This window comes from Plecotus auritus (assembly GCF_963455305.1).
Source record: "Plecotus auritus genome assembly, chromosome: 8".
In the NCBI taxonomy this organism is placed as follows: domain Eukaryota; kingdom Metazoa; phylum Chordata; class Mammalia; order Chiroptera; family Vespertilionidae; genus Plecotus; species Plecotus auritus.
Window position 1 is genome coordinate 25,532,567 of NC_137782.1, and position 18,144 is coordinate 25,550,710.

An 18,144-nucleotide genomic window follows, 5' to 3' on the forward strand; every position below is an offset into this window, starting at 1 on the left:
AACACAAGATGCCATGAGAGGCAATAATCGGGGACCCTGGTTTAAGTAGGAGAGCCAGGGAAGGCTTCCTGGAGGTGGTAACATTTGAGCTGAGGACTGAAAAGTGAGTAGGGGTTAGGGAGGCAAACTGGGTTCCAGGAGGAGGGAGCAGGGCCAGCGGGGCATCAGAGCTGGCCCCTCGCAGAGAGTGGTGCTGAGGATGGGGGTCTAGGACAGTCCCTCGCAGTGGCCTGGGGGCGGGGGGGGGGGGCTGGGTTGGTGACAGGGGTGGGGGCTGGACTGGTAATAGGAAAGAGGTGTCTGTGTATGGGGAGGTGGCGGGAAAATACCCCCCCATTTTCTGGACCCAAACCCTGGCTCTGGTGCTTAAAGGTACAAGACCTTGAGCAAGACATGAAGTTCCTCAGTTTCACTTCATCAAGATTCATTCATGTGCTTTTTCATTTATTCTATAAACTTTTATTGAGCCCCTCCTCTGTACCACGTGCTTTCCCAGGCCACGTGCAGATGACAATCCCTGATCCATGGGCCTTACATTCCAGTGGGACAGACAGACGAGATAAAGGAGTAAAATACACCCTCCCTGCCTCTGAGATAGAGAGGCAAAGGTTCCTGCCAGATAAGCAGACGCATTTTCCCAGAATGTGGCTCAGCCCCTGTGGAAGCAGCGCCAGGATCCCAACCCATGGCCAGGGCATCAGCCCTCCCCACCCACCCCCGTCAAAATAGGAACCAAAGATCAAATTTGGGAAGAGGGGGAATTCAAGCTCAGACAGGTCATTTGGTTATCAGCCTCCTGAGACCAAGGGCGTGAGCACCACTCCTCAGCTCACCCTGGTCCATCACAGCCGCCAAGTTCTCCTGACCTTTTACCCTGAGCACAGTTGCCTTGCCAGGCCACCCCCACTCACGGCCACCAGGCTCCCCAGTTTCTGCAGGACCACCCTCATCCCCTGTGATCTGCCCCTTGGCGCTTCCCCCAGCTTCGTCCCTGCCTTGGCCCCAATGCACCCTGTAGTCCTAGAACCTCCCAGCACTTGGGGACGTCTTGCTGACTCAGGACCCCAAGCCTCCCCTGACAGCCAGTTCCTTTGTTTTTGTCCAACGGTTCCACGAGAGTTCAGCAGCAGTCAAAACAGGACAGATACGCTGTGCCAACTCCGTGAGGTGATAGCTGTCCCTTCGGGCACTCCGCCCTGCTGGCCCAGCCCACACCGCGCCTGGTGCCCTCAGTGGTGAAAAGAGCTCAGACTCTGGGGTCAGGCAGACCCGGGCTGGGCCTGGCGCTGCTCCGGATGAGCTGCGGACAGGGACCAATGGACATCGCCTCCCTGAGGCGCCATCCGCTCGTCTGTAATCGGGAAGAACAACACTGCCTCCCAGGAGACCAACGCTAAGAATGTGGCCATGACGGTCGCAGCCAGGCTGTGGCCCTCAGTTCTGTAGTTAAGGTCCCCTTGGGGGCATTACTGTGACCGGAACACCCGCCCTCCACAATCGCACTTTCCCCTGAGCATCCGAGCAGAAAGTTGTCCTTGGACACCTGCCTGCTGTCCCGTCTCGCCCCCGATGGTCCCAGGGGAGCTTCCAGGGAGGTCCTCGATCCCGGTTGTCTGTATTTCCTCCCCTCCCATTCACTCTGGCTTCTGCCTGCCTCCTGACTCTGAAACAGCTCCACTCAGGGCCCTGGTGGCCTCCTCATTGCCAAAGGCATTGGGCATGTGCTGCCTTTATCACACTTGACATTTGGCTGTATTAGACCAGCCAGCCACCCCCTTCTGCCTGAAACTCCCCCTCCTCTGCTCCCCTGATGTGACTGTGGTGCTTCAGTGCTCTGGTGTCCTCTGCCGCTCAGACCGCCTCTTCTTGGCATCCGTGCAGGCCCCTCCTGCCTCTCTCTGCCTGATTCTCCACGGTTGTGGCTGGTACCACTGGGGACCCAGGTCAGTTTCCACTGCTTGGTCCCCCTTTAGGCACCAGATCATGTAATCAACCATCCCCACCTGCCGACCCCACTTGGAAGCAGTGCGCAATCTCAGCCTGCTCACCGCTGACCACTCCCCCCACCGGGCTGTGCATGTCTCTCCTTCCCTGGACCAGCTCGTGGATGTTGTTGGTGATCTGGTGTCATCCTTGACCACCTGCCATGACCACCAGTTCCAAACCCTGACCCTCTCCCATGGCATCTCTCACACTCATCTCTCACTTTCCCTCTGAGTCTCCAGTGATGGCTGCCTCACTTCTCACCTGGAAGCTGCCACCTGCCAAGCTGGCCTTTCTAAAGTTCAAGTCACCACTCTGTCTAAACCTTTCTGGGTTCCCAGTGATGCTCAGGATAAAGCCCAGATTTCTTCACCTGGCACTCAGGCCCTGCCCAGCCTGGCTTGTGCCTGGTTCTCTAAGCTCATCCGTCCCCCTTTCCTGACCCCATCCACTATCCTTTCTGGGTCCCCAGTCTGCATCTGACACCCTCACAGTGGCCTGTGGCTTCCCTCCCAGCACTCATCACCACTGTGACCACATGTTGATTTGGGTGTGGAATTGACCGGTATCTGCACCCTCACGAGACTGTGAGCTCCATGGGGATTTGCCTGCATTATTCACCGTGAATCCCAGGGCTCAGCACAGTGCCTGCCACAAGGCACCAGCTTAATAAATACAATGCAGATAGATGCAGTCCTGAAAAACCTGCAAAATACTAAAAATAACAGCTTACAGAAAAAATGGAGCTGGGGCAAACCTCTTAAGGTCTATACAATTTTGTAACCAGAGCACTAACAGAAAACTGTAAGGACTCTAATGCATATGCCTGTGCAGTTAAAAAACAAACACAAAAGTCTTAAGTTCCTACTAAATCCTCAGTAGGAACTGGGAAGGTAGCTGGATGGAAGGGGCCGCAGGACATATGTCATTTGTGGGTTACGGAGAAAAGGGCCAATGCACAAAGACTGGGGAGAAGTGTGTGGTTAAGTGCTGGAGGCTGAGAGAGGGCTGGGGTCTCTGGGATCCCCCTAAACCAGACCCTTTGGCACTGTTGACATTTTGGGCAGGGTTATTCTCCATGGCGGGGCTGTCTGTGTATTGTATGGTGTTTGGCCACATCCCTGGTCTACTACCCACTAGATGCCAGTAGCATCTCCAAATTGTAACAGCCAAAAAATGTCTCCAAATATTGCCAAATGTCCCCTAGAGGGCAAAATGACACCAAGCTGGAGAAGGGTCCTGAGGTGGCAGCATGCTTGGTTTAAAGGGTAGAAAGAGGTGAGCGTGCTGGTGTGGAGTGGAGGGGGTGGAGGAACAGAGGGGAGAAGGCCAGAGAGGTACCAGGTGGTGGTGGTGGTGGCGTTGTTCTAGGTGTCTGTTGCTTAGTAAGGCCTTAGGCTTCTTCTCGAGTGAAGTAGGGAGCTGGTGCGGGCTCTGAGCAGAGGCGTGGGCCTATGTGCCAGAGGACCACAGCTCCATCCCAACCTGAGCAGAAATCTCTCAGGCAACCCCAGACCAGTGTCTCAGAGCCCAGGATTTGCAGACCTTTCCAACACAACACCATCCAGAAGGGAACAAATTGCTTTGCATTTACGTCCTTCCCTGCTGGTGCCTACATATTCATAACAGGATCATCAGCGTAACCAGGAATGGGGCTGTTGCGTTAAAGGATAAATTAGTCTGACTCTTAACTCAATAATTAAAACTGTGATGGCGCTTGGCCTACAGGGATAATGTACTATTATTATAGTCGTTTGTTTCAATTAAATGCTTACTGATTTTACAATAGCAGCTGGGTACCTGTGCACTGTAGCTATTACTCTGAACAAGACATCTCAAATTTCAGGAGAAATTTGTCAGCGTGCAAAGAATCTCTCGCCAAGCATGAAAGTTTATTAGAAATACTTACTGACAAGGATTCCAGGCGAAGGGAAGGCTTCCCATCGGGGAAGGCTTCCTATTGGCTTTCTTTTCTCCTATTTTGTGCTGGGATTTTTTTTCCTAAAGGGAAATGATTTTCAAATAGTTGCCTCTGAAAGCCCAAGGAAACCTCAGAGAGCAGTGTGCCCCTGGAAAGGTTGGCGTGGAGGGGTACCTGGGGTGCGGAAGACTGAATAATCCCCCATGCCCTAATCCCTTGGGCCTGTATGTTACCTTACAGAGGGCAAGGGATTTTGCAGATGAGACTAATTTGAATTCTTGGGATGGGGAGATTATTCTGGACTATTTGGGTAGGCCCAATGATGTAATCACAAGTCCTCCTAAGAGGGGACTGGAGAGTCTGCTGTAGGCCCAAAGAGCACCAGGTGTTAGACCTGTGGGGTCAGACCGTACTGGGCTCAGCAACTCAAGAACTCGGTACTTGAGTTCTGGCCGGGAAAGAATTCAGAGCCAAGACTCAAAACTGTAAGAGAACTTTTATTTATAAAATCACAGAGGTGCCCAGCAGGTGTGGCTCAGTGGTTGAGCATCGACCTATGAACCAGGAAGTCAGGGTTCAATTCCCAGTTGGGGCACATGCCCAGGCTGCAGGCTTGATCCCCAGTAGGGAGGTGTGCAGGAGGCAGCTGATCAATGATTCTTATCATTGAAGTTTCTGTCTCCCTCTCCTTTCCTCTCCAATCCTATCTAATAAAAGAGTAATATGCTAATTAACCATCACTCCGCTACATCCACAAGCCACGCCCACCAGCCAGTCAGGAGCGAGCATGTAAATTAACCCAACCAAGATGGCTGCGGCCACAGAGCGAGCAGGAGGCTTGGGTTTCCCTGGCAATGGAGGAAGCCAAGCTTTCCGCACACCCTGGCAGGCCCAGGCCTCCACTCAAGGCTACAAAGTTTCAATTATAGAAGATAAATCCCAACAAAAATGGCGGCAGCCACAGAGCTGGAGAGAGCAGGAGGCTTGAGTTGCCCCCGGCGATGGAGGAAGCCAAGCTTCTGCAGCCCTGGCCTGCCTTGGCCTCCTCTGCTCAAGGCTACAAAGTTTCAATTATAGAAGATAAATAAATCCCAGATACCAGGGCCTCCACTTGGGTCACGGGGACACATGGCTGGCCTGAAAACCACCACAGGCCACCCCACGCCCCAAGGGAACCCCCACTCTGATCCGGGACACCCTTCAGGGCAAACCAGCTAGCCCCCACCAGTGCCCCAGGCCTCTATCCTATCTAATAAAAGGGTAATATGCAAATTGACCATCACTCCAACACACAAGATGGCTGCCCCCAGGTGGACACAAGATGGCCACCACAAGATGGCCAGCAGGGGAGGGCAGTTGGGAGGGTCTAGGCCTGCAAGGGAGGGCAGTTGGGGGTGATCAAGCCTGCAGGGGAGGGCAGTTAGGGGTGACCAGGCCGGCAGAGGAGGGAAGTTGGAGGCGACCGGGCCTGTAGGGAAAGACAGTTGGGGGGGACCCAGGCCTGCAGGGGAGAGCAGTTGGGGGGGACCAGGCCTGCAGGGAGGGCAGTTAGGGGCAAACAGGCTGGCAGGGGAGCAGTTAGATATCAATCAGGCTGGCAGGGGAGTGGTTAGGGGGTGATCAGGCTGGCAGGCAGAAGCGGTTAGGGGCAATCAGGAAGGCAGGCAGGCGAGCAGTTGGGAGCCAGCAGTCCTGGATTGTGATAGGTGTCTCTTGTCTAGTTTTGCTGCTTTTCTGGACCTGGAGCTGAAATACAACTGAGGCCTACGTGTTATCTCTAGGGAGGAAAGGTCGGGTCCAAACTGCATGACCGGTGATGTGCTAGGGGAGGAAAGGTCATCCTGGGGGCACGTTCCCACCCTACAATTGCCCTCTGCTGGACACCCTGGGCTTTCCACCCTGGGGACCTTCTGGACCTGGCCCATCGGCCTTGCTCTGCTCATGTCTGTCTAACTGCCCACAAGTCCAACACCTGGAGTAGCTGATGTGATGATGGAAGCAGAGAAAGGAAAGGCCATGTGATGCGGGACCACGAGACAAGGCACAAGCACTGCATCCATCAAAAAAAAAAAAAAATTAATGAGTCATATCCTCCCTTGGAGCCCACTGAGACTGACTTTGGACTTCTGGCCTCCAGAACTGGAAGATAATGAGTTTGCGTTCTTTGAAGCCACTAGGTTTGTGCCATCATGTTACATCAGCCATAGGAAACTAACCCAGTGTCTCTGCTGCTTCCCAGAGGCCTGAGACCACTTTCCCCAGGGAGGTGGTTCTGCTGCAGATCCCAGAACTGCCTGGCAGCGGTCGGCACAGGGCACAGCCCTGGGTTCTGACGCCCTCTGCTTGAAGCCTGTGGCCATCCCCTTAGCACCTGCAGGCACGGTCCCTCTCTGCTGAACACACCGGCCCTCCAAGTCCTAACCTCGGGAACCCCTTGGTCCCCACCTCCCACTCTTCCTGACACTCTAGCTATGCCTGGCTATGATGGGCAGCTTGCAAAGCTCGTCGCGCCACTTGTATTAGTCAGCATTCTCCAGAGAAACAGAACCAATAGTTTAGATGGGTAGTAAGTAGATAGACAGACATTAAAAGGAATTTTCTCACTTGATTACGGAGACTGAGAGACCCAGGAGAGCTGATTCTGAAGGCAGGAGAAGCCAAGGCAGAAGTTGCCTCTTACTCAGCCTTTTTGTTCTAGTCAAGTCTTCAATTGATTGGATGAGGCCCACCTACACTGGGGAGGAGAACCTGCTTTATTCAGTCCATTGAGTCAGATGCTAATCTCATCTAGTAACCCCCCCTCCCCCCAGCCCAGACACACCCAAAATAAAGTTTGACCAGATAGATGTCTTGGCAACCATGGCCCAGTCCAGTTGACACATCAAACTAACCCTCACACGGCTCCATGCCTCTGTACCCCTGCATATGCTCCTGCTCCAGGGAACACCCTCCACACTCGTCTTGTCCTGCAAACCTCCCCTTCAGGAGTCAGCTCAGAGTGTTCTAGGGAAAGGCTTTCTGGCTCTCCAGTCCTTGGAGGGGCCCCTTTCTGCCTGGCCCAGGTCCCTCTGAACACCTGTGCTGCTGACCTGGTTACACCGTGTGAGTGCATCCCCGCCTCCTCCGTCAGAGTGCACTCAGATGGGTGCTTGTGGTCTAATCTTGGTCTCCTGCATCTAGCCCAGGATCTCAGGCATAAGAGCTCTTAGGGAATGTTTTTGAATGAATGAATGAGTGAATAAGTAGCAGGAGCAGTCTTGGGGACCCGAGAGGATTAGAGAAGTCAAATGACCACATAGGTCGTTCTGATGAGGGCAGCTCAAGGCAGAGGCCCAGTTAAGGGCATGAGAAGGAGGCTCAAGACAGCAATGGAAGCTCAGATTTGGAGTTCAGTGGCCAACTACCAGATCTCTGTCACCAGTCCAGGTCTTTCTGATTTTCAAGAGAAGCTGCAACGTGAGCCAGAGCAGGAGCCCCGTGGTGGCCAGGGTGGGGTTGAGCTGAGGGACAGCACGCCTGGTGATGCAGTGCCTGAGGACATGGGCGTGGGAACCAGACAGACCTTGATTTGAATCCCAGCTCTAAAGGCCTGGGGCACATTTCCTTCCCTTTCTGAACCTCAGCTTCCTAGTCTGTAAAATGCTGATAATAAACACACCTTTCCTCCCATGGCTGGGTGAGAATTAACCGTGGTTGGGAGATCAGTGCCCGGCAGATGGTAATTGCCAAATAAAGGTAGTGCTTCAACCAGTATTTCTTTCTATTTGACAACATTTGACTAACACAGCAGTTGCCAACCCATAGCTATAGGCCAAATCTGGCCCTCTGCTTGTTTCTGTAAATAAAGCTTTATTGGCACTCCATCACACCCATTGGTTTACACATTGCCTATAGCTGATTTTGTGCTACAACAGCAGAGTGGTATAGTTATGACAGAGACCATCTGGCCCTTCAAGCCCAAAATATTGTATACCTGGTCATTTATAGAAGTTTGCCAATTACTGACCTAATAAATGTAGCAAAGGTCTGTGAAGCACCCCTGTGCCAGGCCTTGTGCTGTAATTTTTATCATCATTGGAGCTTTCCTCCTGGGTTCTCTCTCCTCTCATATTTTAGAAACTTCCAGCATTTGTCACCTCTTCGAAGCCCATTTGAGGTTAGGTTCAAGCTCATACCTTCAGGGTTTGAATGAAGGAAAGGAAACCTTCTTGTGTTGGACACCTACTATGTGCCAGGCTCTGTACAAAGTTACCTTTTCGCCTCATCCTCACAGCTGCCCTGTGAGAGCAGGTTCCTTACCTTCCCTCCACATTAGAGCCATTAGGATCTGGGTGGGTGCAGGGACGAGATCCCAGACTTGAGAAACAGCCAGGATCCTGATTTTTCTACTTCCTAGCCGTGTGACCTTGGGGAAGTAGCTAACCTCTCTGAGTTTTAGTGTCTTTATTGTAAAATGGGGGTGATAATGTTACATCAAAGATTTGTTCATGAAGCGCCTGGCGCATAGTGAGCCTCACTAAACATAATAGCAAGTATTATTGTCATTATTGCTAGTGTCACCAAATCAGGGATATTACCTGTTAGGAAGGTCTACTCTGAGATAGTGGAAGGGACTGTAAAATGCTCTCAGTGGCTTGATAATTTTCCTTTGGGATCTGACTGTGCTCGGGAGAAGTCTCTGGACCCTCTGGAATGAGGCAGGGGCTTCAGGGAGGGGCCACAATGAGCAGAACCGCGGTGGCCTCCGGAGAGGCGTTCTGATTCCCAGGCAGAGTGTGCGGCTGTGTTCACTGACACCTCGTCCCTGCCGCGGAGGAAGCAGGCAGGGCGTCAGTTTTGTGCATCTGCAGAAGATGGGAAAGAGAAAGGTGCGATTTCTCCTTCTCTCCCTCCTTGGGGGCCCTCAGCACCCGCGGCTGCTCTCCACAGAGCTTGCGAATGGGGACTTTGTGGAAAGCTGCTTTGTGTTCCTGAGCCCTGAGCACCTATTAAGCCAGGCGAACCTAATGATGCTCGCAGCGGCTCCTCGTTACTGTTTCTCCTGTTTCATCCTCCCTGGAGAGGGTGCACGCGTGGCTCTTGGACGTGTCCATATGCTTCCAGGAGGAAGCAGGAGGCGTGGTTCAGCTGGTTACCAGACATCTCGTTAGTGCCAGCTGTGCACCAGGCCTCCTGCCCAGGGCTGGGGAGGCACGGTATGTGTCTGCACATAAGCAGATGCTCAGTACCCACCATGCTGAGCCCTGGGAAAGGCTCAGGAAGAGGCAGTGGCCAGAAGAGAAGGGAGGAGAGAGAGGTCAGGGAAGGCTTCTCTGAGGAGGTAACGTTTCAGCTAAGTCTCAAAGGGTGACACGGAGGAAAGGACCAGTGAGCCGCAGGGAAAAGGCTCCGACCTAGAGAGAAGCCCGCATGTCCCGGGGAGCTCCAGGAAGGGCTGGAGAGGCCAGGACCAGCGAGATGGCACGGATCTCTGCAGGTGTCTCACAAGGCGAGGCCAATGCTAGCGGCCACTGGGGAGCGACAAAGATTCTGAGCAGGGCGGAGACCTTTCGTACTCCAGAAGGGCTCTCTGGTGGCCAGCGTGGCACCTGGACTCAAGGAAGCCATGCAGGAGGCTGAGAGAGGGCTGGTGTCTCTTTGGGATCCCCCTAAATCAGACACTGACACAAAGGTTTGGTGCAAGTGTTTTGTTTGGGGGAGTCTGCAGGAAGCCCTGTGAAGGAAGAAGGGAGGTGCGATTGGAAGGGAAGAAAGCCAGTAGAGGGTGGATTGATGAGTTGTGACCAGCGTGGCAACTGGGATGCAGTCCTGCTGCAGACCCTCCAAGAGGCATATGGGACACAACTCAGAACTGTCCCGTTGAGGGGAGTGGAAGCAGAGGTTGAGGGTCGTTCCTGGGGCCTTAATTGCTCATCGTTCCTGGCAGTGAGATGCAGGAAGCCATCAACAGGTGCAGTAACCCTCTGCAGGGAATGGGGGTTCCTCCAAGGTCAAAGGGCAGGACCTACACAGCATCAGCGATTGCCGATTAGGACAAAAGTCAATGACTGCTGGACATGTTGGACAGAGCAGGGTGGGTTCTAATTGGGAAAGGGGTTATATGAGCTAATAGGTGTTCTAGAATGTGTGAAGGGATGGCCATTGTCTGGCCACTTCTGTGTATCCATCCTGTGAGCTCACTTTTTTGTCTTTTAAAGCCTGGCATTGGCTTTAAATGAAACACTTTCTTAGGTGAGATATCAGAATTTAAAGGCATCGCCAGGCGTCGCCCCCCTACCATGTAGCAGCCACAGACTCAAGGTGGTGGTGAGTGGTGGCTGGGGGTGTAGAAAGGAAGGGGGTTGGAGAGAGTCTGAGGAATGCCAGTGCTTAAGGGTGGACTGAAGGAGACCAAGAACAACTGGCTAGAGAGGTAGCCAACAGCCAAGAGCTGGCCCTGGACAGAGGGAAGAGGGCTGTGAGAAGAGGCAGCAAGCCCAGGAGTCAAGGACCAGGGAGTGTCTTGGGGAAGACAGCGTCGCTAAGAGAGAAAGTGCGATGGCCCGGAGAAACCCAGCTTCCCCGTAGGTAGCCATGTGGTCATGGGCCAGCGCTGAACCTCTCTGAGCTTTGATTCCTTGGCTGGGGGTGATTATATTACCTCCTAGGGTAGCTGGGGTGATTAATGTTGTAATAGAGAAAGTTAGCCCTGTTTTTTGGCACATATTAAGTACTTAATACAAACTCCTCCAGGAGGATGGTGGTGAGGACGATGAAGATGACTCTAGTGGTATAGACAGTATTGAAGACAAGTGTCGGTTGAGTGGCTGATGGGAGGGGAGGTCCTAATGGCCGTGAGGATGACGGTTCTTGGAAGAAGGTTGGCCATGCACAGAAGGAAGTTGAGACAGAAGTTTTTAGACCTGGAAGTAAGGGAGATTTCCACTTAAAGCCGGAAGGGGGGTGAGCATGATTGGATGCTGATGGGATGCAGTCCCCAAAGCGGGGGAACTGGTGGGCCTGGTGGAGGGTGACAGGTGAGGCCCCTCGAGCAGAACCTGAGCTGAGGGTCTTGTGAACCTCGTTTATCGAGGGAGTGCTCTCAGGAGAAAGAAGCTGCAGGGATCAGGGTCTACAGAGGAAGGAGCCCAGCAAGGACTGGCCTCGGGCGCGGGGAGCTCTGGGGCTCGCCTGCTCTGCAAGGAAGGAGTCTGGCCTTTTGTGCCCCTGTGTCAGTCAAGCAGGGTTTGAGGTCTGCTGCTGGGTGGAGCATGGGGTGTGGGGTGTCATAGCCTCTCGAGGAAGGCAGCTCCCGTTTGTCAATGACACTTGTCTGGAGAAGGGGACAGGGGCCACACTCACAGCACTGGGGATGGGCACAGCGGCACGGTGAGAGGATCTGGGCCAGGCCCTCCAGGGCCTACGCCGGTGCTGTCCTCAGACCTCACATCAGAGGCATATTTTTTACTTTGGGGAGATTAGGACAAAAATCTTTAATGCCCTAGAAAATCTAGGATGCTTGATGGCTGTACCCATGTCTTGTTGGATATATCTATTAATAACCAGCCATATATTCTCTTTATGTAGGGGTCTGTCTCCCTAATTAACTGTGAGGCCCTGAAGAGCAGTTGTGTGGCGGGGGGGGGGGGGGGTGACTCTCTCATTCCCAGAGCTCTCCTGTCTGCTTATGTCCGTCACAGAGCAGACATTCATGAAAGGCCTGACACTTGTTTACTGAGAATATTTTTTGTAACCAGGAGTGAAGTGGCCCAGAGTCCCACCCACCCTCCATGGTGACCCTGGGCTCACTGAGCTAAATTTGACATCATTCCCAGATCACACCCAGTTCTGCTCTTCTATCTTTAATTTTATTCAACAGGACCAACAAGCATTTGATTTTTCTGTGTACAAGGTGCTGATCTAGCTATTAGAAATAGAAATAGATACATGCACAAAAATTACAGTTCTAAAGGAGGTCCATTCTGAAGCTCCTACTTCAGTCAATGGGGGGAAACCGCTCATAATTTACAGACTTCAATTATGTAGTGCAATGTGAGGAGAAAAATTTGAAATCAGGAAAGATTGTTTTTAGATAAAATATGTGATTATTGGACTTTAAAATGCAGTGAAAACCACTGCAGATAATCAAATAACAAGATTTTCTCCCCAAATTCAAGGGGGACATTAAAGAGCTCAAAATTATGACTGAAAAGATAAAAGACCCTGATGATTCAAAATGTATTTTTAACAGGAAAATTCTTTTTTTTAAAGGCCAATGGAAAAGGGGCAATAATCCAAAAAATAACAATAGAAAATATCAGTTATCTGAAGAAAGTGGGAATTATTCAACTCAAAAGAGCTTACCAAGCATCAGACAAAATTAAATAAATGTGGCCTACATACAAAAATAGGCTCATGCAAATTTTTCTTATTTCAAAGGAGCTTTGGGTTAAAAAATTACTTAGGCAATTACCTTTGATTGAGAAATGAATTAAAATAGATCAAATATGGGAAATATATGGTATAAAAAAAAGCAGTGGTGTGAGCAATGAAAATAGCAAAATCTAAAGTTAATGTCTAAGTACTGTTGTTATCATGGTATGAAACATAATACTACTGTCAGAATAATGATTGAAATAAATTATTTAGTGAAAAGCAAAAAAATATTCATCTGGAACCTAAACCCACTGATGGAGAGAAAAATTAAAAGCTTAATTTTTCTTCTTACATGAGGAATTAGAGAAAAATCACTAGATAAAATTTGATCAACAAAGGAAAAATGGCTGCCATAAAAAAGAAGGAATTCTTACCATTTGTAGCAACCTGGATGGAATTGGAGAACATTATGCTAAGTGAAATAAGCCAGTCAATGAAAGAAAAATACCACATGATCTCACTCATTTGTGGATAATAAAAAACATTATAAACTGATGAACAAAAAGATAGATACAGAGGCAGTAAAGCATCAAACAGACTGTCAAATTACAGCGGGAAGGTTAGGGAGAGGTGGGGGAAATAAGAGATCAACCGAAGGACTTATATGCATGCATATAAGAGTAACCAACGGATGCAAAACATTGGGGGATGAGGGCATGTATGGGAGTGGGGTGGGGGGGGGGCAATGGTAAGATATGTACACATATAATACCTTAATAAAAAACAAAACAAAGGAAAGATGGGGGAAACTCAAAGAATCAAAAAAACAAACTGTAATATCTATGAACAAATGATTCTATCTTTATAATAAACTAGAGGCCCGGTGCACAAAATTTGTGCACGGGTAGGGTCCCTAGGCCTGGCTGGCGATCAGGGCCAATAGGGGCCTTCCAGCTGCTGGCTGGAGCCTTCCTTCATTCCACACTGCCCCCTGGTGGTCAGCACATCATAATGAGCGATTGAACTCCTGGTCTCCCAGTCGAACTCCCAAGGGGACACTTTGCATATTAGCCTTTTGTATATATAGATATGAATGGATTAAATTTTCTGATTTTTAAACAATATTTTTATACATTGGAAACTGTTTTACTTACATATCCTTGTTTATTCTTCTACCATTTTATTCTGTACTTTCAAGGGGGATTTTATTTGGTTTATTTATGTTATTTATGCTTTCTTTGCTAAAAGGGTAAAGGAAACTTGAGAAAAAAAGATTCAGAGAAGATTGAATCTCATCTGGCTCATAAACTCTTAGGAGATTGTGGACTCGATAGGGAATAACTATTTCCTATCCCAAGTCTGATTCAAAGAAGGAAATAGCCAACTAATGTCACATCTCCAATTCTGCCCCATGCTACTGCATAAACAACTCTCATTCCATCATAGTCTCAAGAAAAGAGGCAGCTGGGGAGTTTTACCTACCAGGAGTGCATTCTCCCCTCCCTTTCTTTTTCCATCCTTTAACAAATATTTTTAAAGTACTGACCTACTGTGTTCCAGGCACTACCAAAGACACTAGGGATACAATAGTGAACTCTGCTCATCGAGTTTCCAGAGGGGAAGAGAGATGATAAACAGATAAATGGACAAGATAATTGTAGCTTGAAATTATGAAGGAAACAAACAGTATGATGATAGAACATAAAGGTAGGGGGTTAGGATTTTCAGACAAAGTGGTCAGGGAAGGCTTCTCTGAGGAGGCGACATTCTAATTTAGACCTGAAAGATGAGGAGCCACATGCAAAGAACTGAATTAAAAATACAACTAAAATGAGAGGGAAGCAACAGTAACAAATCTTTAAAAATTAGAGAAAGGAATCAGTAAAGGTTAAAATGATATTAAAGAAATAGAAAACAGAGAAGGATTAGAGAGATTTAAAAAAATGGAGATTTGATTCTTTTGAGGAGAAAATAAAGATCCTACATCATAAAACAGAAAACTTAAGAGCTTGCTTAGTAAAGAAAAAGTGAGAGCAAAACACAGCTACTTGAGATGAGAAATTAGAAAGAAAATAACCACAGATGCAGAGAAAATAAAAATAATTGAAAGAATATGCAAATCGGCATGCCTCGCTGAACAGTGTGTGTATCTATAATGTTTAAGCACAAAGTATACACTATTCTCAACATGTGCTTAGCATGAGAAATGCCTATATGTAAAAATCAGTAGCTTTCTTATATCCCCAAAATAGCCAGTTAGAAAATATCATAGGGAATAATTAATACAAATATTACTGAGCTACAGGAAGAAAAATGCAAAACTTATTAAGGGATTTTTTTTATTCTGTGTATTTAACAAACTCTTTTACATACAATGTAGGGCTTACTGTGTGCTAGGCTCATTTAATCCTTAACAGCCCTAAACGGTAGGTTTAATTATTACCCACATGATTCAGATGAAGAACCAAGGCACCGAGAGGTTAAGTAACTTGGCCAACGTCACCCAGCTTATAAGTGACTGAACCAGGATCCAAAACCAGTCAGCTTCCAGTGTCTGTCCTTTGCTATCATGCTGCATAGTGAATAAATGCAGAGACGTACCATGTGCCAGGAGGGAAGACTCAGTATCATAAAATGATCCCTTCTCAGCTGGATCGAGCACTCCAGCGAGGGCGGAAATGCTGACCGTCTGTCAAGGCTGAATGTCAACAGAACGGCAAATTGTCAAGGTGCCAGACCCTCCTACCCCGGGTGCACCAAATCATGCAGGGCACTCACCTATGAGGGATCCACTGGGAAACTTCCCTCCACTTCTCACCTACATGCCCCTCCCCTGGGCCCCCGCAATTCAGATATGAAGATGGGGCAGGACGGGTCCTTTCTAATTCAAAATGCCCTGTCCTCCTCTCTTAGATCCAGGAGATGGTCCACTCAGAAGTTGCTGCCTATGACTCGGGCCGGCCAGGGCCCCTGCTGGGTCGCCCAACGATGCTGGCCAGCCATATGAGTGCCCTCAGCCAGTCCCAGCTCATTTCTCAGATGGGCATCCGGAGTGGCATCGCCCACAGCTCCCCGTCGCCCCCAGGGAGCAAGTCAGCGACCCCCTCTCCTTCCAGCTCAACTCAGGAGGAGGAGTCGGAAGCGCATTTCAAGGTAGGTAGGGTGGCCATGCAAAGCCTTGGGGTGCCTTCCATCAGCAGGAAGACGGGCCCTGCATGGAAACAGGCATCACTTACCAACAGAAAAGATGGAAGAATCTAACCGTACCCTTTGCTGGAAAACAAGGAGGTAGAGGATTTTGGGAGGAAATGAAGTCTTATTCCTGATTGGCCCATAGGCCATTTCGGTGGCATATTCTGGCAAAAATGTGTGGTCCAGCAGAGGGCACCTCTGGGCAGCACTGACCTCGGGATGGGGCTCTAAAAATGACCCCTCCCTTGGGGACATGACCCCTGGGCCTCTTCCAGCACACATGAGGATGCAAGCTCACCAGCTGCCCAGGCTCTGGCCCTGGCCAGGCTTTGACACTGACCAAGGCCCCCTCCCTGTTGGAGAGCATCTGCTTTAACTGGGGCAGGAAACAGGCCCAGAAGGGCCAGCGATGGTCATGCTTGCCGGGAGTCTCCCAGTGAGCTAGTAGCAGAATCAAGATTTGATCCCACACGTCCTGCCTCTTTCTTCTGTCCACGTGGTGGCCCCGCAGAGGCCTGGGCAGTAGCCATGGTGCCCACGCCATCTGCCAGAGACCCTGACCTCCTGGCTGGGGGTGGGCGGGGGAGGGTGCCTCTGGATCCTGGTCCAGCTCCATCACCATGACAACTTGGTCTCTACCATAGGCCAGGCACATGGTCAGGGGTACAGGAAAGCTCTGGTCTGACCCCAGACTCTGAGAGCTGGAGGACAAGATGGACTGAGATGTTCTCGCTTATCTAACAGATAAGGAGGCAGAGGCCCAGAACAGTGAAGTCACTAGTGAACACAGCTGGGAAACAGCAGAATTGGAAGGGACCTAGCTTCCCATCTCACAGATGGGCACACCAGGCCCAGTAAAAGCCCCTAGTTCTAGGCTTCCCACATCTGTCCTTTTCTTTTTTATTGAGAAAACATTTCTAACACAGTTCCCATGGGCCAGCGTTCTAAGCACATAGGTATTGACGCATGTGATCCTCCTCACAACGCTCTATGGCAGGTGCCATTGTGATCTCCCATCGGCAGATGGGGAGACTGAGGCATGGAGAGGTTAAGTAACTTTATTTTGATTTATTCTTCATTACTGATTAGGATAGTTTATCCTCTGTAAAGCTTAACTCAAGGAAAAGGGGATGGAGGTGTAAGCGCGTTCTGTCTGATTACAAGGCAGGTTAATTTTTCCCTGTAGAGATGCAAATGACTTCTGTCCAGCGGAGAAGGTGAAACTAAGGCCTGAACGTGGTCGTTTTATTACTCCCATCTGTAGGGCACTAGCCAGTTTCCCTATCTCTGAGTCAACTTTACCATCATGCTGATTGTCATTAATGAGTTAAACAAACAAAAAATCCAGGGCTCCTGTCCAGAATGTGTCTGTCTGTCTGTCTGTCTGTCTGTCTGTCTTGTCTGCCTGTCCATTGCCTCCCCAACCTGGGGGGTGATTAGCCCGACAGTGTGGCCCACGCTTCCGTGTTCAAACCTGGAACGGTCAGTACCTGTGAGTGGGCCTGCTGAGCCTGAGGCTGCAGGGGGGCCCCTTGGGCAGGAGTCCCTGGGCATCTCAAGTTTTCTGACTCCTCTCACCCGGGCAGATGTCGGGAGAGAAGAGACCCTCAGCTGACCCGGGAAAAAAGGCCAAGAACCCAAAGAAGAAGAAGAAAAAGGACCCCAATGAGCCACAGAAGCCAGTGTCCGCCTACGCACTCTTCTTCAGAGACACTCAGGCCGCCATAAAGGGACAGAACCCCAGCGCCACCTTCGGGGATGTGTCCAAAATCGTGGCCTCCATGTGGGACAGCTTGGGAGAGGAGCAGAAGCAGGTGAGTCTCCATCTCCTTCTGGGCCGTAGCCCTGAGGCGTTGGGGTCCCAGAGCCAAGGACAGATGTGAGAAGCCTAGAACTAGGGGCTTTTACTGGGCCTGGTGTGCCCATCTGTGAGATGGGAAGCTAGGTCCCTTCTAATTCTGCTGTTTCCCAGCTGTGTTCACTAGCGACTTAACGGGTCTGGGCCTCTCAGTGCACCGTGTCCTCCAGCTCTCAGAGTCTGGGGTCAGACCAGAGCTTCCCTATACCCTGACCATGTGCCTGCGGCCCTCTCTCAGGGCTTCCAGAGAAAACTGGGAGTGGAAATAGCTGAGAGGCAAAGGCCACCTAGCGGCAGTGTGACCTCAGGCGGAACACCTAACTCTCCCCTGGCTGCTCATGTCTTGGATCTTTCAGGCCTACAAGAGGAAGACCGAAGCGGCGAAAAAGGAATATTTGAAGGCTCTGGCAGCCTACCGGGCTAGCCTGGTCTCCAAGGTAACCCCTGGAATCCTAGGCACAGCCTGTGAAGTGCGGGACCACTGAGGGGTGGAGCAGGCACTGGGACCCACGGGGAAGGATGGAGACCAAGGTCACTTCTCCAGTGCACCTACTGTGTGCCGGGCTCATGCTGGCCACTTGACATGTATCTCATTTCATTTAAGTCTTCCAACAAGAATCCAAGACTCAGAGGGGTGAAGCATTTTGCCTGAAATTATACAATGTGTCAGGTTGCTGTACTTAGAGTCAAACCCAGAATGGCCACTCTTCACACTTGGCCTTTACCCCTGACCACACTGTTGGCCTCCTCGGTCAACACCAGCACTGCAAGCAGGAAGCTCAGGATGGCGGTGGGTATGTGGCCCAAGTGGGGGCAGGGGTGTTGTCTGGAAGCT

General features: G+C 50.3%; 1 protein-coding gene across 8 annotated transcripts in view; it reads left to right on the forward strand.

Moving 5' to 3' along the window:
* TOX2 (TOX high mobility group box family member 2) overlaps positions 1 to 18,144 on the forward strand; it is a gene marked incomplete at its 5' end in the record, with an annotated part of 199,362 nt that overhangs the window by 175,139 nt on the left and 6,079 nt on the right. For all 8 annotated transcript variants that reach the window (XM_080683824.1, XM_080683823.1, XM_080683822.1 and 5 more), the window contains 3 exons: positions 15,173 to 15,412; positions 17,038 to 17,265; positions 17,666 to 17,746. In XM_080683824.1, coding sequence (XP_080539950.1) covers positions 15,173 to 15,412; positions 17,038 to 17,265; positions 17,666 to 17,746 — 549 coding nt within the window. The remainder of the gene's footprint in view (positions 1 to 15,172; positions 15,413 to 17,037; positions 17,266 to 17,665; positions 17,747 to 18,144) is intronic.